The sequence below is a fragment of the Cucurbita maxima genome, unplaced genomic scaffold (genome assembly GCF_002738345.1).
Source record: "Cucurbita maxima cultivar Rimu unplaced genomic scaffold, Cmax_1.0 Cma_Scf00001, whole genome shotgun sequence".
NCBI classification, from domain to species: Eukaryota; Viridiplantae; Streptophyta; class Magnoliopsida; order Cucurbitales; family Cucurbitaceae; genus Cucurbita; species Cucurbita maxima.
The window spans coordinates 5,850,628-5,872,256 of record NW_019272017.1 but is presented as its reverse complement, the minus strand read 5'-3'; the positions used below and the strand labels follow the sequence as shown (position 1 = coordinate 5,872,256).

The window sequence follows — 21,629 nt, the reverse complement described above, 5'->3', positions numbered from 1 at the left end:
CAAGTCTGCTTTAGGTTCTGCCTTTGTTGTATGCTTGGGGGCCCAGGTCTGCTAATCGCTTCTGGTGCAGCTTCATCTTCTTCGATCTTAGGAGTCGAGTAGTATCCTATAGAACCCATCTCTTCAATTCTGTATTCGACCACCACAGGAGGATCTGAAGACAATGCTAATCGTCACCTGGTTTGCTAGAGGGTTGCCTTGTAAAAGAGTTGAGGTACACCGCATGGCAAAGGTTAAGCTAACTGGTCCTTCCACCCCTATTATAACAGCTTCTTCAGGCTGTAACCTTTCAAGAAGCCATTAAAAACTTTTTTTTATTTAAATTGTTAAAAACTTAGCTTATAATTTGCAATTACAATCTCAAAGAATGCTGGTTCAATCTCCACACTACCATTGTTGAACTAAAAATACAAAAAATGAACTATTGGTTTTGTTAATGGCTTCCCATATGTAGATTGATTGTAGAAAAAATAATTGGTTTTTACCATTCTTCACATTGACGCCCACAAGAACATCTAAAAGGTAGTAATGAAGCCTACGATTAGTGTCATTTCCGACTGATATCAAGAAGAAAGTGAAACTCCTTTCTAGACCAACTGAAGTACTGGTCAACATAAAACTAAGAATAATTCAGCAGGTTACAGGATGACTCCATATCTATCTTGTACTAACCCAAAACTAACAGTTGCAAGATACTTTCATAAAGTTTAGGCAAATCATTACCACTTTCAAATGCGAAGTTCCATGAATCAAGCAAATAAACAATTTGGTTCAGCATGACGAGCTGGAGACTCATGCAAGTTTCTCTTTTGTTTCCCATCACGAAACCGTGAGGAACAAAGTAGAACACACTGGGGAAGGGGGAACGCAGAGGGAAAATGGACTCAACAAAACCACAAATTGGAAGTTTACAACTCGACCTTTGAAGTGTCTGGATCAGAGGTTGCTACTTGCCGCTTCATCAATGCAGATTTGATCAGATGGTTATAGCTTCCCTTTTCCTTGAAAAGCTGTGAAAAGTGGTGTTTGCAGTACAAAATTCCATCAAGTGCAGCATAGTTTGATGGAGATAAAGAACAGCCACCATGTGAGCATTTAAAACACGACTTATGATAGGCTTGACTCTCAACTGTCACCTGCATACAAGCAATGCCCGGCAGATAAAATAACAGCAGCACTGATGCAAACAAAGTGCCAATACCAGCAAAACTACTTCGAAATTGAGATGGAACCATTTCTACGTCAGCAGGAAATACTATAGATAAAGAAAACTAAGAACATGTAACTTCCACAGTTCCTCAAAGCTTATATATCATCAGTTCACTAATTGGCTCAGACAAGAGCCACATTCAAGCCATTCAGAAAACCAACTCATTTAGATGCAGTAGCTTTAAAGAATATCCCTTTCTTATAGAGGTCGATATGTAAATGTTGAAACAATGGTATGCAAAACAAATTCAAACGACCGCAAAAAGATAATTATGCAGACAGTTCAAATAGAGAGTGAAAATTGACTATTGATGTGATTAAGAGGGTTTTAAATATTTGAATATCTTTTTAATGTCTTTTAAACTAACCTTCTCCAGTGGATATGCAGTTTTTCCACATGTAGCACACTTTTCTTGTGTCCCAGAAAACATGCTGGCCGCTTTGCTTGGTGACCTAGTCTGGAACCAACAAGAGGCTACGGTATGAGCAGGCTGTTTATAAATTCAATCACAACTAATTGCAGCATTGGGTTTAAATTTACCAGCTCTGTAGTTGGCTTCTCGGAGGACTTTGCAGCTGTAGAAAAAGAGAAGTACAGAAAATCTTAGTATAAAGCAATAGCTACAAGATCCATGATGTAGAGTGTCTTCTAAATTCGACAAAGTTTGGAACGTACTAGATAGAAAGTTCTTGCTGAAGTTCCCAGCTTCCTTGAAGAGCTGCTCAAAATGAGGCTTACAGTACAGAACACCTTCCATTGAAGAATAATTACTCAGCTGAAAGCATTTAACTAATCATTTTAGAAACGTTCTCACATTCTGACCCATAAAAGTGCTCAGTAATCATGTACATCGAAGCTTAAGTAATGTACCTTAAGTGTTCCATTGCAGTGGCTACATTTGAAACATGACTTGTGGAAAGCAACCCCATCAGCAGATAACTGATCTACAAGGTACACAGTCTTCTCACAAGCTTTGCATTTCTGTTGGGTGCCAATAAACGACATGGCTAAAAGCCTTAAGAGTAGATCTGACTATTCTCAACCAACCAGAATCTCCTCCAATTCAAAGCCACCAAGCTATCCCAATCAAACAAGCTCCCTTCTCCTGATGTCATTTCATCAAACACAACCAATACGCAAAAACCCAGATCAAATTCAGAAGACAAAACAAGAAGCTGCAGGCAAATGATCTGAGAATCTCAGAAAATTAAATCGATGAGCTTAAACTAAAACACTTGAAAATCTAGTGGAGAATAGGATCAAACCCAAAATGCTGAACGAATATAAGATCTTGATCAGAGTTGACATGCAATCGAAACTGAAGATGGGTGCCTCAAATGATAGAAGGAACAAAATGCAGAGAATGTATTTGGTTATAGCAAGTGGAGCGGAGAAGAAAAAGATAATGAAGTGAAGGATAAAGCGAAAGCCAGAAACAAATAATTTATGATAGATTATTCACAGCGTCGATTCTTTATAAAAAAAAAAAAAAAAAAAAAAGGAGAAAAAGTGAAAATATCTTTGCCGGAAAGACACACATTGCTTGCTTCAACTTTACTCCGTCCCGGTGCTACTTTCTTCTTCAACCTTTTCAGTACTACTGAAGCTCCACCGTCGGCATCCTGCAGAGTAACGACGTGTCGTTTTGTCTCTTTGTATTTCTAATTTAGCCTTCACCCTTCTCTCGTCTAGCATGGATCGTATTTGGATGATTTTGTAAATAAACTCTCAATTAGTTCATAATTATGGTGACAAACTCTTCAGTTAAACACAAAACTAAATTCAAGAACATATCCTAACAATTTAAACACAAATTTTTTAGGATTGTAATTTAAATCGAATAATAATTTTGAGACTAAACATGAAAATAAACCAGCCAACTAATAAATAGTCAGTAGCTTTATTTTTTTGGATAAAAAATTAAATATATAGGTATGAATTACTGAATTTAAAAAGGTGATTTTAGGTTGGATTAAACTATGAAAATGAGAAGTGTGCACCGGTGAGGATTTCCTGTGGAAGTAGCTCGCTGTGACCGGTTAATTTCAGGCTAGGAGGAGCCGATTCCAACTGGAAACAAAGATGTCAGACTCGCTTCAAGTTATCCGCGATCTCTGCATTCAGTAAGTCCCTCTTGTTCACTTCCTGTCGAACTTCTTGAATGTAATTTGATATTTTTGGTGATTTTAGGTTTTCTAAACCAATCATCCAATCTCTTTCGAAAATCTGCGATGAACCTTCAGAGGGGTCGAATTTCTCTGTTAAAGCCATTCTCGAATCCCTTCTACCTCGAAAAACCTCACTACCAATCACTCCTACTGAGGAGGATATTTACTCCTCCATCAAAGACTTCGCACTAGCATGTGCTTTAATAATGTCTTCCCGTTCCTCGACCTTTGGCCTTCTTTCATGGATCCCGGAAGACCTCTCACTTGCTGCCGAGTCAGCGTTTCGAATGCTCTCTAAGGCATATGTCTCTGCTTTCTGCGATGGGTTTTCGAAGGACATTGAGGAGGTGGGTTTAGATTTTAGTTTGATACCGGAGGAGAAAAGATTGGTGGTGGAAATTATTCCTAAGGTGCTACCGTTGTTGAAGGAGAATATTAAGGAGAGCTCGATAGATAAATCTGACGAGGTTGACGAGGTCTCCGCTGCATCAGCCAGAGTGCCTGTGGGGTTTGCTATTGTTGCGGGTCATCAACTTGCATGGTTCATTACCCAGGTCTGAGGTTTTGTTCTTATTCAATATACTGCAGTTCTGTCTGTGTTGCCTGGTATTTTGGTTTGATTTGGGGTTTGTTTTCCTATAAATTCTTTCAGATTGATTATCCACATTTGGGGAAATTGTGTAATTTGGTGATTCCTTGTGCACTGACTGCCCTTGATCACTGGTCACCGGAAGTGAAAGTAAGCATTCTGATTTCCTGTTTTCAATCTCTGATACTTGCCAACTCTGTTGGATATCATGCTTTTTCATGCTGAAAATGGAACTTAGTATTTTGATTAAAATTTATGCTGTGTGAACGAGAAGCTTATCTCTTGATTTTATTGTTCGCACTTGTTTATGATACTGAATAAAAGGCCTTAATTTCTTTACCTACTTTCAGGGGCAGGGCATGTTTAGCTTTATACATCTTGCAAAAAATGTCAATGCTGCAGAGCTAGGTTGGTATGAAGATGTGATTCTTGATGCGTGCTGCTCAAATGTCCCTTCAAGTGATGAGATATGGCCTTATGTTGTTGAAATGTCGGTTCTTCTTGTAACTAGCATTCACAAAATGAATCCTCGTAGCTCATGGTAAACTTTTTGTTGTAATGCATTCTCTCTTTTTCAACATTTGGTTATAAGAGGTAGCACTGCTAGAATTTATTCTTATCTGACCTAACTTGTCCTTGGTTTCTTGTCAAATATATATGCTTTTCCATTTATATACTTGCATAGGATTGAAAGGATGGTTAATGAGATGTTGGGTCACTTGGAGCGACAACCTAGGAACAAGGAACGCCGTATTGCATGGCTTCAACACATTGAGCCTCTTTTCAACTGTATGGGTCTGGTGCTGCTGGCTCATACAAGGCGCATATTTCCACTTTTCTTCCAGTGGATGAATGCTGAAGATGATGAGACGACTTTACTAGTAAGAGATATATGATTTGTCATTTAAAATATACTGGATAATGCTTTATGATGAATAATACTTCCTGATCACTTATATTGAGGGCCATATATTTTTGACAACTAGAAGAGAAGAATGGAGAAGAGGAGTGCGAGAAGAGAGATCTTTATTTTTTTTATTTCAAAACAATAAATAATTGTTAAATTTTTTATGGTTTTTAGTAGGTAGATAAAATATTGTCCATATTATATCTATTCTCTGAATTCTTTAGACGTTAAGACTCTTCTACTTCTGTTAGGAAGAAAACGTTCTTGTTTGAGAATCAGGGGATTTTAAAGTTAAACATTCTTGTGTGGATTCCTATAAAATAAAAAATAATAATAAAATAAAATAAAAAATCTGGTGTCGACTTCCTGATTCAGTCTTTCAGTTCAAGCATCAAAGGAATACCTTTTGTTTAGACTATAACCTCATGTTGAAATGCAAGGGTAGGGACCTTAAATTTCTTACAAAATGTTCTCCTTAGGAAAGAGCAGTCCAATTTCTCCTTCGACCTTCTATTTTCTGTATTTTTACAGGTATTTGGTTGGGATCCATATCAACTATACCTTTAAACGGTAAATATTCAAAGAAACTTGCATGTTTATCTTGAATTTTTGTGAACTCACCTTTTCTCTGTCAGAGAAGATATTACTTCATCGACCCCTAAACAGTGTAACTCTCAACTGAAAACTAATTTCCTGATCAAACAAGTTTTCGAGTCTTGACACTGCTCTGAGTTTGAGTTCTATATAATAAATCTTTTTGTAACATGTCCACTAGTTTTGCTGTGATTATAACAACTTGTCTTGGTGTCGTTTCTTGAAAGTGAGAGCTTTTTGGTTTAATGAAGTTTGTCAGCATCTACTTGTAAAAATAAATTATATTTGTGATTTAAGTCCCTCCGCAGTTGGGCTGATGAGCATCGGGGTTTCACACATTGACAAAGTTTCACAGTGTCCACTTCTGGAGACTTCTCTCAATGTGAACTTGTTGCCTTTTTCTGCCGAACACTATTGCATCAGTTCAGTCCATTTTGTGTGTACTACCTGGATTTATTAATTATACTAATATTATTACCATTGGGCAGGTTCTACAGAGAATACAAACAGTTGTGAGGTTAACATGGATAAGGAATACGCCATATGTTGAAAGGTTATTTAAGTTTTATGTTTCACGTTTCTTAAATTTGATGATATCTCAATTTTTTTCTCGTACAACTTATTTGTCTGCTACATAGCTTGTGTTGGTAATTTTCGCAATTTCATTCCCTTCAGATTCTGTTGTGCTTTCACACTTACTTTCACCCGTTTTCAAGTGCTTAATCAAGCTATCCTAGTTCAAATTAAGCAATTGTTCTGATAGACCAACTCCACCTGCTTGATCCTATAGTGCCAAATGTAATAGGATGAAGCAGTAGTTCTATAGGATTAGTCACATACCCATGGTTATTTAAGAAGAGAATATAGGAGAAGATGTGTGTGGGGATATAGGCACATGCCATGGGGACCTCAGTTATTAAAACTAGTTAGCACAGGAAAGAGATCAGAAAGTGGTAGGGAATAAAGTCAGATTGTACAGAGCCCCATATCTGAATTCGAAATTGAGTATTGAAAAGGACTGGAGGCCTCCCTCATTTTCTGCTTTCCAATTGTTTGATGAAGTTCAACTTAACCACAGAGTTCTTCCAGGATCATTATACAGTTATTGTCACTCTGTATTACTGTTGTGCCATGATATTTAGACGGATTAGTGTCCATGACTCTCTCTACAAACTTTGTGCAACTTCTCACACCATTTTAATGGCCATCTTCGTATTTGTGCAACTCAAATGGTTGTATATTGGTGGCAGATTGGTGGATGAGCTTGCACTGTTATACGAAAAGGCTACATCAAGAAGTTCTCGTGATGCAATCAGAAAGCATGTTGTTGATGCACTTATCCTTCTCCAGGAGTAAGAATTTCTTATCATTTCTGCTGTGCTGATTGAATCTTGAGGTTCTGATTTTGGTTATTTTTAGGAGCAAAGGTCAGCAGTTTAAAGCAGCTTGGAACAAGCACAAGGATGATCAAAACTTGGTTTGGCTTACTACATCTTTAACTGGAATGAACATCAACTGTAAGTCTTAGCTTATTAGAGCTAACAATGTAACTGGGAAGTGGAACTCGATAATCTGAAGACTGATTGCAAATTTTTAGCATAAATCCAGAGCTGGTCGATCTGCTTCGCCACCAATTTGTTTGTATATAAACTCGTACAGAGAGAAGACCTGCGGTATTTAATCATTAATTTTAAGCTAAATGTAAATTAGTGCTTAAAGCTTGACATTTCGCATTGGGTTCTCAACTTTGGAGTTTGGTGTCTACTTTTTCTTTTAACCTTTTAAAAACTTTTAAAAACTTTTAATTTTTTGTCTAATCCATATTTAAATTTGTAATTTTGTGTCTAATAGATTTTTTAATTGAATTTTTAATTTTAGTTTGTGTTTAATAAATCTTTCCATTTTTAATTTTGTATATTGAATATTTTTTTGAATTTTATGTCTAATTTAGAAGTCATGTATTAAAAAAGTTGAATATAAAAAATTATGTATTTTTTAATTTTTCATTTGGTGTTTGTTCTTTTAAAATTTTTAATTTTCAATACATTAATAATTCTTAATTAGATTATCTCATTAAAAAAATTGTTATATAATATATAATATAATATAATTCAGAAGTCATAATTTAATTAGTTAAAATATTATAAAGAACAAAAAAAAAAAAAAAAAAAAAAAAAAAAAAAAAAAAAAAAAAAAAAAAAAAAAAAAAAAAAAAAAAATTAGAGGATTAAAATTGAGAATATTAAAGAAAAATCACTAAATTAACAATAATAAAATTATTTTGGGTTGTAAAAAATTATGGGAGGAGTCTGTAAGTTGCAACGGAAATTCCCGCCGAATCTCACTCACTCACAGTAACAGTGAAGCACTGCACACATTCTCCAATCTTTAACTGCCAAACCGCCGCCGAACTGATCTCTCTCCGGCTATCTTCAGCCATGTTGCCCCGGTCAATCTTCCTCACCATTTCCCTCTCTCTCTTCTTTCTCTTACTTCCCCATCCATCTAACTCCCTTACCACCATCGGCGTCACCTTCTCCGCCTCCACTGCCAACTCCAGCCCCCACCCCCAGCCACTCGACTCAGTGGCCAAAGCCATAGGTTCCCTCAAACTCACTGCCGTGAGACTCGAAGATGCCGATCCCAACATAGTCCGAGCCTTCGCCTACACCAACATCACCCTCATCCTCACAGTCCCTAATTTCATGGTCGCCCCCATCGCCTCCAATCGCTCCGTAGCTCTCCAGTGGCTCTACGCCCACGTCATCCCTTTCTACCCTCGGTCGATCATCACCACCATCTCCGTCGGCAACAACTTTCTCGAAGCTTCCCCTGAATTCGCGACGGTTCTTTTGCCCGCAATCAGAAATGTATACACGGCGCTTCGAAATTTGGGGATTCGTCAAATTTCGGTTTCCACTACGTTCTCGTTCATCAGTATAATGGCGAATCCGTTCCCTCCTTCGGCGGCTAGGTTTCAAGATCCCGTTTCCGAAACTGTGATTGGGCCTTTGCTTCAGTTTCTAAGAGACACCAATTCGTCGTTCTTGATCAATATTTACCCTTACAATTTGTACCGAATGAACTCCGAAATCCCAATAGGGTATGCTCTGTTTCAGAAGCACCCTTTCAATTTCAGGGATGATGTGACTACCGGTGTCCGGTACCGGAATCTTTTCGACTCCATGGTAGATGCGGTGATTTGTGCAATGGCAGTGGCTGGACATGCGAATATTCCGGTGATTGTGACGGAGACTGGGTGGCCAAGCTTTGGCACGGACTCTGGCGAGGTCGAAGCAAATCAAGCTTACGCCGAAATGTACCTCAAGGGACTGGTTGCACACCTTAAATCAGATTTCGGAACACCGTTGAGGAGGGAAGGGGTGACGGAAACTTACATATATCAGCTGTTTGATGGGGAAGAAGTTCAGGGAGCTCGACCTGTGCGAAAATGGGGGCTTCTGTATCCCAATATGACTAAGAAGTATGATGTGGTCTTCTCCAAGTCCGCCGGAAATGCAGAGCAACGAGCTTTTCTGACTATTGCAGCCTGGTATTTTGGGATTTTTGTTCTGACGAAGTTGTGGTAGCATCTTACATATTTCGTTTTCATAATCTTCATTTAGGTTCTGAATTAGCTTCCGTGCTAATTCCTGGTGAGTTCAACCTGCGTTTTGTGAAGAATTATTCTCTTACTGAGATTGTTGAGCTTTCTGTTGCTGGTTCTTGTTATGGCAGCTTCCATCCTTAGCAGAGATTGCGTTTATCATTTGTTTAGATGTTAATGGCTGCAGATTTCCATTTCTGAATTTGTGTTCAGATGATTAGAATCTTACATAGAATATCAAATGAAGTTTGATTCTTGTTTTCCACAGAGATTGCCTCTTCTTGTTTATAGTTTTTGATGAATCATCTGGGTACGTTGTTTGATAATTGGTAGTAAGTTGGCTAACTCAGCGTTAAAATTGTTATAAAGTATTTCATATGGATTAGGAATAGTAGATGCATATTATAATTTTCCATTCTTGAGAGAAATAGTAGATCAACAGATGCATATTATTGAATTTATAATTGAAAGAAAACAAAAGTGAAACGCAGGTCTTGAGAGAAAGAGCGCTCAGGAAAGGAAAAAACAAAAGGTGTCAAACAAAGGCCTTCAATTTGAATAACAGAAAAGGTCAATCAAAGAAATTGTTGAAATGGTATGAACATGGAGAAGAAGAGGAAAAAATATAGCAAATAATGTTGTACAGTTGCTGCTGCTGCTGGATGTTGAGCTCAGATGAAGATTCTGTTCGCTGCTGGCGCCTGCACGTCGGTGTCGATGCTGAGAAATATAGGATCGGAATGAAATGTGTTACTTGCAATGTCTCTCCCATCATTGTGATTGAATGGCATGAACATGATAATCCATAGCAACTTCTCCCACTGTATGAGCTTTCTCTTCAACTATTTTACACAAGATAACTTGTGAGAACCTCAACCAGCTGTAGAGATGACTATCTAAATTTGTGTTTACTCAATTTTTGATGGTTGATGTTGAAACATATGGGGTTTGGAAGCTTATAAATACGAGTTCCTACTGATGGCACTGACAAGGCATCCATGTAGCTGCTCATCACCCCTACAATGCGGAATCCCTCCTTCCGCAGTGCTGCTTGTTGCTGACTGAAATATTCCCGATGACTGATCTGCATTTTGTCATCCATTCTGCAAGATTTTTCTAACAAAATGTTCTTAAATATGCATAATTACAAGAGGACAGAAGGATTTCAATAACATCCTATCAGAAGGTATACTACTTTTATTGTAAGGCATCCCAATCAAATGGAAATATAGAAAGATACCTCATAATCAAGTGGAGCCAACCTTTATAGCCGGCTGAAGTAAGATGTTGAATAGTGGCATTCCTATGAACTTCTGACTTTCTTGATATTAAGGTTACAGGCCATCTGCAAGATCTGAGTTTCTTGTACAGTTTTAGAAGAAAGTTTTGCTTCAATCTCTTCGCCTCATCCACACAACTACTGCACCCATAATTAAATTCATAATTATCCATGGCAGAACACTAAGAAGAACACTACATAGATATCAGGGAACCACCTGGATATTAACAGATCGTCGTAATCATGGTTAGCGAAAAGAAGGTCGTCTAAGTCCATCAGCACGATTTCTCGACGGTTGTCTACTTTGGCAGCACTACAGAAATAATTGTGGACCAGCTGCAGTGTAGAATCCAAATCTCTTTCATATTGACCATGTCTAATGTATTGAATGGCAAAGTCCTTGCAAAATGAAGGTATCCCATCTGTTTCCAAGCTGTTTAGCTCCAAATGCATAGATAGAGCTTTGCAATAGTCATAATCAAAACTTAGTTTCTGAATCTCAACAACTCCTCCACTTCTGTTTTGACAATATTGCAACATTACAGTCAATGAGACCAGTAAAGTGATAAGTAACACTCCGACAGTAACTAAAGCACCAATGAAAATTGCTGCTGTCAAAGGTGTCATGTAGAATCCCGAATCTATGATATAGTTGCTTCCCATATCTGCCTCATTAAAAGGATAACAATAATCACTCTGAGTTGAAATGAATCGTGCTTATCAACTCTCTTTCAGTAAACTGATTCATCATCATAAAAGAAGATCACAAGGGAAAGAGAAGGATCAAGGATGTATTGAATTCCACACCTGAATTGTCTGAACTTCCTCCAGTAGAATGACTCGGAGTAGAGAACTGGCGCTCCATTTCATTCCCATGAGCAGACATTGTTCAAAGAAATTCCAATTGTTACCACTGTCTCAGAAGAAAAAAAAAATTGTCAGTCAGAAATCAGTTTCGAAAACCTAGAAAACAAAATTATATCAGGATTCAGAAGCAATTTCTAAGCAAAGAGGAAGTTCCAAGAAAAGTATGAACATCCCTGAATTTTTATTTCTTCGAATTGCATAAGCAAGCTTTACATTTTTAAATTACTCAGCGGCAGAAACCTCTTCGATCAATCTGTGAAACGAAACCCAACGGAAACCCATCTACGATTAGACCAGAAGTAAGCAGATAGCAAGGGATTCATGATTGCATATGAACATCAAGCCAATAATTTTGGTCAATAAGCAAACAGATACCAACTTGAACATAATTTTGATGGTGGGTCCAAGCTATCAATTGCTGGGCTAAGAGACGAGTCTTTCTTTTTTTATGGGTTTTGTCCCCGAGGAGGAAAAGCTCCAAAAACATGAGAAAAGTTATGCCAAAATGAAAGCGAAAGGGAGATTATATGTCCTGTTTCCGCGGACTGGGCATCTCTGCAAGATTCCGAGAATGATCAAGAAATCAGGAGAATGGGCATACTGAGTTTCTTCAACCTTCCTGGGTAACATAAATCAGCAAAAAGCAGGGATAAGATTAAACTACGAAGCTACTTATTATTATTATTATGATTCGACCATTGCACCCATCAAACTAGGGAAAATTGTACGAATTGGAATCTCTACCTCCTTGTACAAATGTATTCTCATCCATTTTAATTATGTTTATGTATATTTAATTAATTCTAATATTATTCTTGAAAATTTCATTCACCTTTCAATGAAGCTTTAAAACATTGTTATCATGCATTCTGTTAGTATTCAAATATTGGTTGCGTGGAATTCAATAACGTGAGAGTTACGTTAATGAAACTCGAATTATAGTCAAAAGCCAGTGGCAAGAGGAAGTGTTAGTATCACGAACAATAAACTTGAGCAAGAGTCAAGAACCAGTAGTAGAAACGTCCATTGACAGCACAAGCTAAATAATTTAGCTAGAATCAAAATTGAGGAGCGTGAGAGAATGAAACAAGAGCAATGAGAATAACATTTCTCCTATTGAACTTTTTTTTTTTACTCTTGTTCAAGGATGGACAGTAAATATTTATTCATTTGATATGGTGGTATGAGATGACAATGAGGAGGTTAATCAGCGGAGGTCGATTGAAAGAGATTGTCACATCACACACGTTGAACACAGAGTGAACTCGGAACGAACTGGAAAGGGTTCAGGTCATGTTCAACTTCTCCTTGTTCATGAAGATTTTCATAAGAAACTATACGATATATGTTCAATTTCCCCTCACAAACTTCATGCATTTATTAAGTCACAAATTTTATCTGGAATGTTTCTCAACAAATGTCCTACATTTGTGACACTGAAATTTGTAAATACTTCAAAAATGTGGCCTTGTCAAATCACTGCCCTCTTAGAATTTAAAAAGTGCTCTTCTCCGTTCACAAGATTCAAGGCCATGTCTACATCCCTGGCCAGTTCAACCGCTGCTCCAACATAGCTATGAGGAGTTAGATTCAACAGATTTTTCTTAGCTTCATTAGGCAATTCCAACCCTTCAATAAATCTCCTTATACTTTCCTTAGTAACTGATTTTCCTCTGGTTAATTCCTTTAGCTTCTCATAAGGCTCCGGAACACCATATCGTCGCATGACCTTCAAGAAATAGAGAATAGATGATTACACAAATATATGCCAGTTGTTGACAATCGATATGAAAGTTCGTTAACCAAATAGATATCTCTATCTTATCCAATCTGATTACTACCGTGCTAATGAACTAAACAAAGTGATACTAAATGGGGGCGATGTAATCAAATGACCACCAATCTTAGGAGAGTATATAACATTTGCAGGTGTGGAGAAATGAACGAAAATGCTTAGCAAGATATATACCGTCTGTATTGGTTCAGCAAGGACCTCCCATGATTGATCCAAATCGTCGAAGATACGAGTTTCATTCACCTACAATGCAATGATAAAAGTTTAAGAAATGCTCCACATACAATACAATATAAGGACACGATAAAACATGAGGAAGAAACTCCTTAAAACAAATAAAAGTAGTAGCCCAGTATTTTATAAATCACCAGAACAAGATGGAGAGGATTATTTGTGCTTTCGAGTAGCCAGTATTTATAAGCCTCTTCAGCAAATCTGTAGACGAATTCTTTCATTTGGATAAGTTAATTACAGACTTCAAGTTTCATTCGTACCGATCAATAGATGAAAATTAGGAGTTATCTTAACCACAATCGAGTGTCAAAATTCTATTGAATCTCTATCTCTCTCTCATTAATGTTGCACGTTCATCACTATTTCCACCCCCCCCAATTAACTTTGTTCTCCTATTACCCACCAGCAAACTTTAGTGGTCATGAATGATAACCCACCCAAAAAGAGGAAGATGCCTATTTACATGCCATCAGACAGAACTCCAATCTTTCACAAAAAGGTAATGATGATTAATGATTATGATGATCTGAGTACCTGGAGCTTCGCTATCCCCTGAAGTGTGCTTTTGTAGGCAAGAAGAGAGTGTCCAAGTCCAACTCCCATATTCCTTAAAACAGTAGAATCAGTCAAGTCACGCTGCAAAAGAGAATAAGTTTTCTGTGTTATTTAGCGAATTGTATGAAAAATAGAATACCTTGGCCCAAAAACTTTAGAAAACATGATTATGTAAACATTATAGCCTACAATCACATTGTCACATCTCACACATCAATTACCAAGTACCAACTCAAAGAATTGAAGAAATTATCAAATGTTGAGGTGTACCTGCCACCGAGATATGGGTAACTTCTCACTTAATTGGGCCAATGCTCCATTAGCCACACCAAGATTACCTTCGCTATTTTCAAAATCAATAGGATTTACTTTGTGAGGCATTGTTGAAGAACCAATTTCACCTGCCTTTGTTATCTGCCCAAAATAGTAAACAATCATATAATCTATCTTTTCTTTCATAAATAATAATGATGAGATACACTAAAATGCTCACCTGTTTAAAATAGCCCAAAGATATATAACCCCAAATATCTCTGTCGAAATCAATCAAGATATTATTGTATCGCACAATGGTAAAAAAGAGTTTTGCCATGTAGTCATGAGTTTCAATCTGAAAACAAGTAGAATTATACAGTTAGCAAATTAGGATAATAATCAAATCATTCTATTTGGGATTCTGAAAGCTTATTCATCTAACGTCCAATATATGTCTCTAAGATAGCCTTGGAAGACAAGCATCACACCCTTGTATACTATAACAAATTTACATGCTTATCCTTCAAAGTCGAGGAAAACTCACAAATAACATCCTATATTAGCTAATATACATTTAGCCACGAAGGAAGAGCAAAGAATGAAACATCAAAGGAAAAACTGTACACTAAATTACAATAAATAGTTGAATAAACGCCCAAACTTAGGCAAATTAACAATCTAAACAAAAATTTTCATCGAAAGTAAGTCAAATACCAAAATAAAAACAATACCTGAGTGACGTAGGGATTGAAACTCAAACCCAAGGAGTTAACAAACTCTTCAGCCACTTTAGGCCAGTTAACATTTGGATATGCAACAAGATGTGCATTATAATTTCCAACTGCACCAGCAAACTTTCCCATTATCTTGACCTTGGAAACTTCCAACCTTTCTCTACTTAGTCTGACTGCAAAAATTGCCATTTCCTTCCCCAGGGTTGAAGGTGATGCTGGCTACAAAATAAGAAGAAAAAAAAAGGGTTTTTCTCATAAGAGAAACAAATTTTTAAGTCACTGAAAATCACAAAACAGTTCAGGGTCTAAACAGTCAAAAAGACGAATTCATCATATATCTTGTCAGCCTAAAACCTGTCCATGGGTGCGGCAAAGCATTGGAATGTGAGCGTTATCTTTAGCCATGGTGCTTATTGAATTTATCAGCTTGTCCATAGAAGGAAGCATAACATCTTCCAATGATTCTTTCAGCATAAGTGCATGAGCAAGATTGTTAATGTCCTCGGATGTGCAAGAGAAATGAAAAAACTCGAGCACCTGAAATGCAAAAAAGAATAGTTAAATGATCTTTTAGTGTTCTACTAACATATAAAAGAAAAACAATTTTTTAACAAACGGGAAAATGCAAGGTAAATTCCACCTTAGAAATCTCAGGATGTGATTGACACCTCTGTTTTAAGAAATATTCAACAGCTTTCACATCGTGATTCGTCACTTTCTCAATGTTTTTGATCTCCAAAGCATCATCCTCACAGAAATTGTCAATAAGTCCTTGTAAAAAAGAAGAAGCATCTTCACTGAATCTTGGGACTTCTATGATTTCAGGTATTTCCGATAGCTTCAACAGCCATTTGATCTAAAGCAGAGTAGAATATAATCAAAATAAAACTCAAACTTTAAGAAACACAAACACCTTTCCATCGCTGCAAGGAGAGGATCAAATTTATATAAGAACTAGAATTTACTTGAGCAATCAACCAAATTCAAAAAGTACCTCAACCAGAACCCTGAAGAAGATTAACCCATATTCGCTCAGATAGGGGGCCAAGTCCTTGACCTTACCCCAATAGCGACCATCTAAGGGGGACAGAGCCACCAAACTTGAAAGCTCGTGTGCCACACTGATTTTCTTCTGAGTAAAAGAAAAAATAAAACAAAATCACAATCCAACATAAAAGAAACAGAAACAATTCATCTATCATCGTCCAAACATCCAAGGAAGAACTAAAACACAACCCTAAAATCAATAAATACCGTAAAGTTCAGCTTAATAAGCAAAGAATAACAACCTTTTCCATCGGTACTTGGAGATCGTTGTGAACGGCTTTGAAATCAAAATTTCTATGGGGCTTATGGAAGGAAGCATGGCGAAAAACACTCGAGGGTTCTTTAGGATTTTGAAAACCCTTTGCTGCGCAAAAGATTCGGGGCTGGCCCAAAACTCTACTGTATGCTCCGACCTCCATGGACGTAGAAGAGTAGTGAGCTAAAACCCTTAATTCTCCCCGCCTTTTTTCACCCGGGGTCGACCCTTCACCCTTCAGGAGAAGGCGAACAAAATGGACCTGCGCACGTGTGCAGCCACGTGATTGTTTTGTTTTTTCTTTTCTTTTCTTTTCTCAATTTGTTGGTTTTCTAATTGGCAACGGTTCGGTTTTCTGAGTTTTTTTTTTTGTTTTTTTTATTTTTATTTTTTTTTGTAACAATGGAATAATTTTCTTAAATTCATGGGCACACAATTAAATTTTATGTTTAATAAATTTATAATTTAATCTATTATTATAAATACACAAAACGTGGATAGAGTAAAAGATGGTATGAATATTTATTATGGTTGGTGGTTTTAATTCATATTAGTATCTCAATTATGAGAGGTTAACATGGTTTGAGTATTCCAAACTTTGAATTATTTATATATTGTCAATGGAGTCTATATAAATTGTATTCGTGTTCTGTGTTGTCACGTTACATTTACTTGCTAGTAGTTCATCCAATCTTAAGAATTAGTCGACTTAGATTCGGATTGAATTTATGAAAATCCCCTCATCAGACAGCCGCAAGTGAAAATTTCGGCGCTGCCGCAACGTGCCCATTGCAATCCAAACGTTGAACTCTACGAAAAAAATTCAAAGGCAATTGACGAGTGACGGACCATATCTGATTTCAGGACAATCGGAGAGCCACAAATGAACGAGTGATCCAAATTAGCTTCACCCCATGTCCACCCACTACTTGATCAACCTTTCAAGTAACCATAACCCACGCGGCATAAACTCTATCACCGCCTTATCCACTCCCTTCCCTGCAACTCTGCACCTCCATTTCCACCTTCCATGTCCAATTAGCAGCAGGTTGAGAGAATCACAGTCCTCTACTTGGGTCGCCTATGGAGACTGGAATTGCTTGCTGCGCCCGCGGGGCTCTTCTTCCCAATCTTTCTTCTAACCATTCAACTGCTCTCCTGTCTCCTTCTTTCGCCTCCAAGGTATGTACAAACCAAACCCATCTCTCTGTTTTACAAGACTTTGGAAATGTGTTGCTGAAGTTCGATCAATTTGCATTATAGAGTCTGAAAGCGAGCTCCCTATTTGGGGAGTCATTAAGGCAAGTTCCCAAGTCATCAGTGAAGCTGGTGGCATCAAGGTCAAAGACCATTCCCCTCAAAACCAGATGTGAGATTGGGGATAGTTTGGTGAGTGTTTTTGTGTGATATTGCCTGCAAGGTGTTTGGGAAATTGCTTGTTTGAAATTGAAAAGGAGTTTGTGATTGTAGGAAGAGTTTCTCACCAAAGCAACCCCTGATAAGGGATTGATCAGACTGCTGACATGCATGGGAGAAGCTTTGAGGACCATTTCCTTCAAAGTCAGGACGGCTTCTTGTGGAGGAACTGCATGTGTCAACTCCTTTGGAGACGAACAGCTTGCTGTCGATATGCTTGCTGACAAGCTTCTATTCGAGGTCGTCCTTCGATTAGTCTTGAATGATATTTTCTAATGAACTGTGGAAGAAAAAGTGTAGCTGATTCATGTTGAATCAGCACATGTTTGCATATAGAGTTTTGATTCGGATAATGGTCTTTGAGGAGATCGTTCTAACAACTATAGTTTATCTGAATCTATTTCTCAAAACCTGCTCTTAAGATAGTGTACTAATTTTGGTTTTTGATGAATAGGCCCTGAGATACTCACACTTCTGCAAATATGCTTGCTCTGAAGAAGTGCCAGAGCTTCAAGACATGGGAGGCCCTGTTGAAGGTCACAATTTTCAAATTATAAGCAAACAACTCGATGGTAATTCTTTGATTGCTAACACATTTTATTAAAATATAAGCAGGAGGATTCAGTGTTGCATTCGACCCGCTCGATGGTTCGAGTATTGTGGACACAAACTTCAGTGTCGGCACCATCTTTGGAGTGTGGCCAGGTGATAAGTTGACTGGAGTGAAGGGAAGTGATCAAGCCGCTGCTGCCATGGGAGTTTACGGTCCCCGCACGACATATGTTCTTGCTCTGAAAGACTTCCCTGGCACTCATGAGTTCCTTCTTCTTGACGAAGGTCACTCTTGATAACTAAACTGAATTAAAAGCTTTTTCTTATTGAGAAAATGGCTGGAAGATCTCAATCCAAAACCTGATTTCTTTGCTTTACTGACAGGAAAATGGCAACATGTTAAAGAGACAACAGAGATTGGGGAAGGAAAACTGTTCTCTCCTGGAAATTTGAGGGCCACATTTGATAATCCTGACTATGACAAGGTTTCTTTCTATTCTTGAGAAGAGTATTAGCATTCCTTTTCATATACCTCATCACAGTAAAACGTAAAGCCTTCGCTTACTACTTTTTTGTGTGTTTCAATTCAACAGCTGATCAACTACTATGTGAAGGAAAAATACACATTGAGATACACCGGTGGAATGGTTCCTGATGTCAACCAGGTTTATTACCTTTCTGATAAATTTTCAATGGAATTGGTTCATAAAAATGATTGAAAAATAGGAATACCTTTCTGAAAAGATGGTTTTGTTTAAATCCATAGATTATTGTGAAAGAGAAAGGGATTTTCACAAACGTGACATCTCCCTCAACCAAAGCTAAGCTGAGGCTGTTATTTGAGGTAGCTCCCTTAGGATTCTTAGTGGAAAAAGCAGGAGGTTACAGCAGCGATGGCCGTCAGTCTGTGCTTGACAAGGTGATCGAGAATCTCGATGAAAGAACCCAAGTTGCTTATGGATCTAAAGAAGAGATCATTCGTTTTGAAGAAACTCTCTATGGATCGTCCAGGCTTAACTCAGGGGTGCCTGTTGGTGCTGCAGCTTAAGCAGTGAAACAACATTTCCCCCCCCATTTTTTTCTTACCTTTGCTTGTTCAAAACATAATTTCATCTGTCAGTAGAAGCTTGTATGACTTGTATGATAGAAATGAATATGTTCAAGCTATTTTGAAGCTTTGCACCATAAAATTTTCTTATAAACACCTACCAATAATGAAGCATGGTGAGATTTGTGGCTGTTATATCCCTCAAGGAACGTAAATTTGATAAAGAACAGAATCTTTTGGCTCTTTCTGCAAATACAAAAGTATTGTAAATCTCAAAGATGGTGACCTTGGATTTATCTCCTGTAAGGCTCCTGCCTCTCTTGTTCAATTACCTGCCAAAATTAGCTTTATGCTTTCTATGATTTGTACCAAGAAATTACAGTTTCTGATGAGCTTCTCTATAACATTTCTGCTTGTACATGATCGGTTTGCTATCTGAGATAATTTGGAGGACAAGCACAGGCATGAACATGGTGAGTTGAAAACTTCTTTGTTTATATTTTTCCCCTTGAAACTTTGGTTTTGGGTTTCTTTGTATTTTGCAAGTGCTGCTGATGCAGGCATATCAGGGAAAGAATGGGAAATGGGAAGGATCAGTAGGGGGTTTAATTGATGCTCCTGTGGACAAAGTATGGCCCTTGGTCACTCAATCCAAAAGGCTGCAGGAGTGGATGCCAATGGTCGAGAGATGCACCGACATAACCGGAGACGAAGGCATCCCAGGCTACGTACGGGTCGTGTCGGGTTTCATGTTCCCAAAGAAAGACGAAGAAAGATCGTGGATCAAAGAGAAGTTGCTTTCCATGGACTCATCAGCTCATAGTTACAGTTACAAAATGGAAGCAAGCAATGTGGGATTAGATGGATCCATCAACACATTAAAGCTTGTGGACTATGGAGAAGATTCAACATTGATTGAATGGAAGTTTGAGATAAATCCTTTGGAAGGTGTTTGTGAAGAGAGCATCATTGATTATCTGGGATTTCTCTACAAATCTTGCATCAACAGAATTGAAGGTGCGATTGAAGTAGCTGCACATTCTAAAAAAGTTTGATATAAACTTTGCTTTGTGATGACTTGTGAATGCATTTTAAAAACAATGCTCGATAGCATTTTAGCCATGGTTGATACCTCATTAATATATTCTAGACATTTTTAAATTTTATAATTTGAATAAACAAAATTTTAAAAGTTCAAACTCGTGGTTTTTAAATTCATGAACCAAATAACACCATTTCATTTTATAACCATTTATAAAATGTGTGTCTAGATTTAATGAAACTTTTACGTATGTAAATCAATATACACCAAATATTGTTTATAAATCATGAAGGATAAGTTATTACTAACAAAAATTAACACAATTTTGATAAAGTTTCGACGATAGATTACATTGTTAAAAGTTAAGTACCAGACTAAATTGTTACAAAATAAATAAAAACAAAACGCGCCAGGTAGGGGTCGAACCTACGACTTTCTGCTCAGGAAACAGACGCTCTATCCACTGAGCTACAGGCGCTTTTTTGATTAATAGGTGAGATAATTTTTAAACAATTGATAAACTAAATATATAAAATAATTTAAGTTTAATGATTTATTAAAGAGTAAAATCTACCCAAATAAACACAATTGTGTCTTTATAATTTTTTGGGTTAAAAAAAGTAACATTTTTAGACCAAATATATTAATTAGAGACTAAATTTATTTATAAACGAAGAACAATATGTTGCATAAGCATCATGGTAAGGTAAGCGAAAACTATCTAAAGTTTCATTTTTATTTAGCAGATGTTATCAATCGTACATCGGTCATTTACCTTTGTCTGGAGAAAATGATAAACATAGGATGAGTATTTAAAAAATACTTAGTGACACACTGTTAGAGTAGAAAAATGCATTTACATAAAATATGTATCATGACTAATTGGACCTAAATTTCATGATTGTTCCTTAGGTTTTTTTTTTTTTTTTTCTTCTTCGTAGAGTTAGACGCATAATATTTCTCCACACACAATTCAAGAACGTGCACATGAATCCAATAGACAGACTCATTAACGTACTTTTTAGGTTTGACTATAGGCTAGTGCATACTCACATTGCCGAAAACCAATGAAAATGAAAGGAACACAAATAATATTGTGGTGTATGTGTTTGTACAAACATATTAGAAAAGTAATCCATGATCATATGACATATAATATGCATAAAATCTCGAATTAAAATCGTGATTTAACAAAAACATAAACATAATCCTATCCATATAGCATTATAATATAAAAATAAAGAAAAGTACCACGCTAGGTAGGGGTCAAACTTACAACTTTTTGCTTAGAAAACATACGATCCATCCAAATGAGGGCTTGGTGGCGAGGGCTGAATACTTTAAACTTCATATAGTATTTTAATGTTCATAAACCGAATGAAAATTTAGACGATTTTTAAATTATATACCAAATAGACTTAAATATCTTTTAATTTTATAATAATTTAATTTCTATATAAATAGGTAACGACGA

General features: G+C 37.0%; 7 protein-coding genes and 1 non-coding gene across 13 annotated transcripts; 4 read left to right on the top strand and 4 right to left on the bottom strand.

The window, feature by feature from the left end:
* Positions 1–639: 639 nt before the first annotated feature.
* On the bottom strand, positions 640–2,995 carry LOC111484962 (LIM domain-containing protein WLIM2b). Of its 2 annotated transcripts, none has more exons than XM_023131647.1 (6): positions 2,749–2,995; positions 2,081–2,315; positions 1,886–1,985; positions 1,751–1,785; positions 1,578–1,667; positions 640–1,136 (listed from the first exon to the last, which is right to left on the bottom strand). In XM_023131647.1, exons 2-6 carry the CDS (start codon positions 2,213–2,215, stop codon positions 909–911), a joined length of 588 nt encoding a protein of 195 aa, XP_022987415.1. In that variant the 5' UTR covers positions 2,216–2,315; positions 2,749–2,995; the 3' UTR covers positions 640–908. The 2 variants fall into 2 exon arrangements, with proteins under 2 accessions (XP_022987415.1, XP_022987406.1); XM_023131638.1 differs by lacking the exon at positions 2,749–2,995 and adding an exon at positions 2,476–2,693.
* Positions 2,996–3,176: 181 nt separating this feature from the next.
* On the top strand, positions 3,177–7,230 carry LOC111484954 (uncharacterized protein At2g39910). The gene is made up of 8 exons (XM_023131625.1): positions 3,177–3,333; positions 3,401–3,932; positions 4,031–4,117; positions 4,318–4,508; positions 4,653–4,848; positions 5,957–6,021; positions 6,719–6,820; positions 6,888–7,230. Exons 1-8 carry the CDS (start codon positions 3,293–3,295, stop codon positions 6,994–6,996), a joined length of 1,323 nt encoding a protein of 440 aa, XP_022987393.1. The 5' UTR covers positions 3,177–3,292; the 3' UTR covers positions 6,997–7,230.
* Positions 7,231–7,904: 674 nt separating this feature from the next.
* Positions 7,905–9,333, top strand: LOC111484274 (glucan endo-1,3-beta-glucosidase 2). The gene has a single exon (XM_023130808.1). The coding sequence runs from the start codon at positions 7,907–7,909 to the stop codon at positions 9,056–9,058; it is 1,152 nt and encodes a 383-aa protein (XP_022986576.1). The 5' UTR covers positions 7,905–7,906; the 3' UTR covers positions 9,059–9,333.
* A 173-nt stretch (positions 9,334–9,506) lies between these two features.
* On the bottom strand, positions 9,507–11,839 carry LOC111478272 (uncharacterized protein At2g39920). 4 transcript variants are annotated; one of them, XM_023122476.1, is made up of 6 exons: positions 11,601–11,839; positions 11,435–11,474; positions 11,162–11,267; positions 10,572–11,019; positions 10,316–10,495; positions 9,608–10,178 (listed from the first exon to the last, which is right to left on the bottom strand). In XM_023122476.1, the coding sequence occupies exons 3-6, from the start codon at positions 11,238–11,240 to the stop codon at positions 9,968–9,970; spliced, it is 918 nt and encodes a 305-aa protein (XP_022978244.1). In that variant the 5' UTR covers positions 11,241–11,267; positions 11,435–11,474; positions 11,601–11,839; the 3' UTR covers positions 9,608–9,967. The 4 variants fall into 4 exon arrangements, with proteins under 4 accessions (XP_022978252.1, XP_022978244.1, XP_022978236.1 ...); XM_023122484.1 differs by lacking the exon at positions 11,601–11,839 and having other exon boundaries at positions 9,507–10,178; positions 10,316–10,492; positions 11,435–11,581; XM_023122468.1 differs by having other exon boundaries at positions 11,162–11,474.
* Positions 11,840–12,410: 571 nt separating this feature from the next.
* LOC111478258 (adenylosuccinate lyase-like) lies at positions 12,411–16,345 on the bottom strand. Of its 2 annotated transcripts, XM_023122448.1 has the most exons (11): positions 16,084–16,345; positions 15,789–15,926; positions 15,435–15,650; positions 15,149–15,331; positions 14,792–15,013; positions 14,299–14,415; positions 14,076–14,219; positions 13,785–13,886; positions 13,191–13,259; positions 12,689–12,950; positions 12,411–12,496 (listed from the first exon to the last, which is right to left on the bottom strand). In XM_023122448.1, exons 1-10 carry the CDS (start codon positions 16,258–16,260, stop codon positions 12,693–12,695), a joined length of 1,626 nt encoding a protein of 541 aa, XP_022978216.1. In that variant the 5' UTR covers positions 16,261–16,345; the 3' UTR covers positions 12,411–12,496; positions 12,689–12,692. The 2 variants fall into 2 exon arrangements, with proteins under 2 accessions (XP_022978216.1, XP_022978208.1); XM_023122440.1 differs by lacking the exon at positions 12,411–12,496 and having other exon boundaries at positions 12,546–12,950.
* A 667-nt stretch (positions 16,346–17,012) lies between these two features.
* On the top strand, positions 17,013–19,308 carry LOC111485870 (sedoheptulose-1,7-bisphosphatase, chloroplastic). The gene is made up of 8 exons (XM_023132879.1): positions 17,013–17,279; positions 17,361–17,486; positions 17,568–17,753; positions 17,968–18,049; positions 18,129–18,350; positions 18,450–18,550; positions 18,659–18,730; positions 18,832–19,308. The coding sequence occupies exons 1-8, from the start codon at positions 17,181–17,183 to the stop codon at positions 19,111–19,113; spliced, it is 1,170 nt and encodes a 389-aa protein (XP_022988647.1). The 5' UTR covers positions 17,013–17,180; the 3' UTR covers positions 19,114–19,308.
* Positions 19,309–19,441: 133 nt separating this feature from the next.
* Positions 19,442–20,274, top strand: LOC111485886. The gene is made up of 2 exons (XM_023132880.1): positions 19,442–19,586; positions 19,674–20,274. The coding sequence occupies exons 1-2, from the start codon at positions 19,533–19,535 to the stop codon at positions 20,166–20,168; spliced, it is 549 nt and encodes a 182-aa protein (XP_022988648.1). The 5' UTR covers positions 19,442–19,532; the 3' UTR covers positions 20,169–20,274.
* A 286-nt stretch (positions 20,275–20,560) lies between these two features.
* Positions 20,561–20,633, bottom strand: TRNAR-CCU. The gene has a single exon. It is a non-coding gene; the product is annotated as a tRNA-Arg (tRNA).
* Positions 20,634–21,629: the final 996 nt, after the last annotated feature.

What these genes read in the sequence shown, in the direction of transcription:
- LOC111484954 (XM_023131625.1), top strand. Translation starts at nt 3,293, where the DNA reads ATGTCAGACTCGCTTCAAGTTATCCGCGATCTCTGCATTCA. An exon ending in ACTGGTCACCGGAAGTGAAA is followed by an intron (nt 4,118 to 4,317) that starts GTAAGCATTCTG and finishes ACCTACTTTCAG; the next exon opens with GGGCAGGGCATGTTTAGCTT. An exon ending in GCACTTATCCTTCTCCAGGA is followed by an intron (nt 6,821 to 6,887) that starts GTAAGAATTTCT and finishes GGTTATTTTTAG; the next exon opens with GAGCAAAGGTCAGCAGTTTA.
- LOC111485886 (XM_023132880.1), top strand. Translation starts at nt 19,533, where the DNA reads ATGATCGGTTTGCTATCTGAGATAATTTGGAGGACAAGCACAGGCATG. An exon ending in CAAGCACAGGCATGAACATG is followed by an intron (nt 19,587 to 19,673) that starts GTGAGTTGAAAA and finishes CTGCTGATGCAG; the next exon opens with GCATATCAGGGAAAGAATGG.
- LOC111484962 (XM_023131647.1), bottom strand. Translation starts at nt 2,215, where the DNA reads ATGTCGTTTATTGGCACCCAACAGAAATGCAAAGCTTGTGAGAAGACT. An exon ending in ACTGCAATGGAACACTTAAG is followed by an intron (nt 1,986 to 2,080) that starts GTACATTACTTA and finishes AAATGCTTTCAG; the next exon opens with CTGAGTAATTATTCTTCAAT. An exon ending in AGAAGCCAACTACAGAGCTG is followed by an intron (nt 1,668 to 1,750) that starts GTAAATTTAAAC and finishes TGTTGGTTCCAG; the next exon opens with ACTAGGTCACCAAGCAAAGC.
- LOC111485870 (XM_023132879.1), top strand. Translation starts at nt 17,181, where the DNA reads ATGGAGACTGGAATTGCTTGCTGCGCCCGCGGGGCTCTTCTTCCCAAT. An exon ending in CTGACAAGCTTCTATTCGAG is followed by an intron (nt 17,754 to 17,967) that starts GTCGTCCTTCGA and finishes TTTGATGAATAG; the next exon opens with GCCCTGAGATACTCACACTT. An exon ending in CATGGGAGGCCCTGTTGAAG is followed by an intron (nt 18,050 to 18,128) that starts GTCACAATTTTC and finishes AAATATAAGCAG; the next exon opens with GAGGATTCAGTGTTGCATTC.
- LOC111478258 (XM_023122448.1), bottom strand. Translation starts at nt 16,260, where the DNA reads ATGGAGGTCGGAGCATACAGTAGAGTTTTGGGCCAGCCCCGAATCTTT. An exon ending in TCCAAGTACCGATGGAAAAG is followed by an intron (nt 15,927 to 16,083) that starts GTTGTTATTCTT and finishes TCTTTTACTCAG; the next exon opens with AAGAAAATCAGTGTGGCACA. An exon ending in AGGGGATAGCGAAGCTCCAG is followed by an intron (nt 13,260 to 13,784) that starts GTACTCAGATCA and finishes ATTGCATTGTAG; the next exon opens with GTGAATGAAACTCGTATCTT.
- LOC111484274 (XM_023130808.1), top strand. Translation starts at nt 7,907, where the DNA reads ATGTTGCCCCGGTCAATCTTCCTCACCATTTCCCTCTCTCTCTTCTTT.
- LOC111478272 (XM_023122468.1), bottom strand. Translation starts at nt 11,240, where the DNA reads ATGTCTGCTCATGGGAATGAAATGGAGCGCCAGTTCTCTACTCCGAGT. An exon ending in GACGATCTGTTAATATCCAG is followed by an intron (nt 10,496 to 10,571) that starts GTGGTTCCCTGA and finishes TTATGGGTGCAG; the next exon opens with TAGTTGTGTGGATGAGGCGA. An exon ending in TGGCTCCACTTGATTATGAG is followed by an intron (nt 10,179 to 10,315) that starts GTATCTTTCTAT and finishes AAAATCTTGCAG; the next exon opens with AATGGATGACAAAATGCAGA.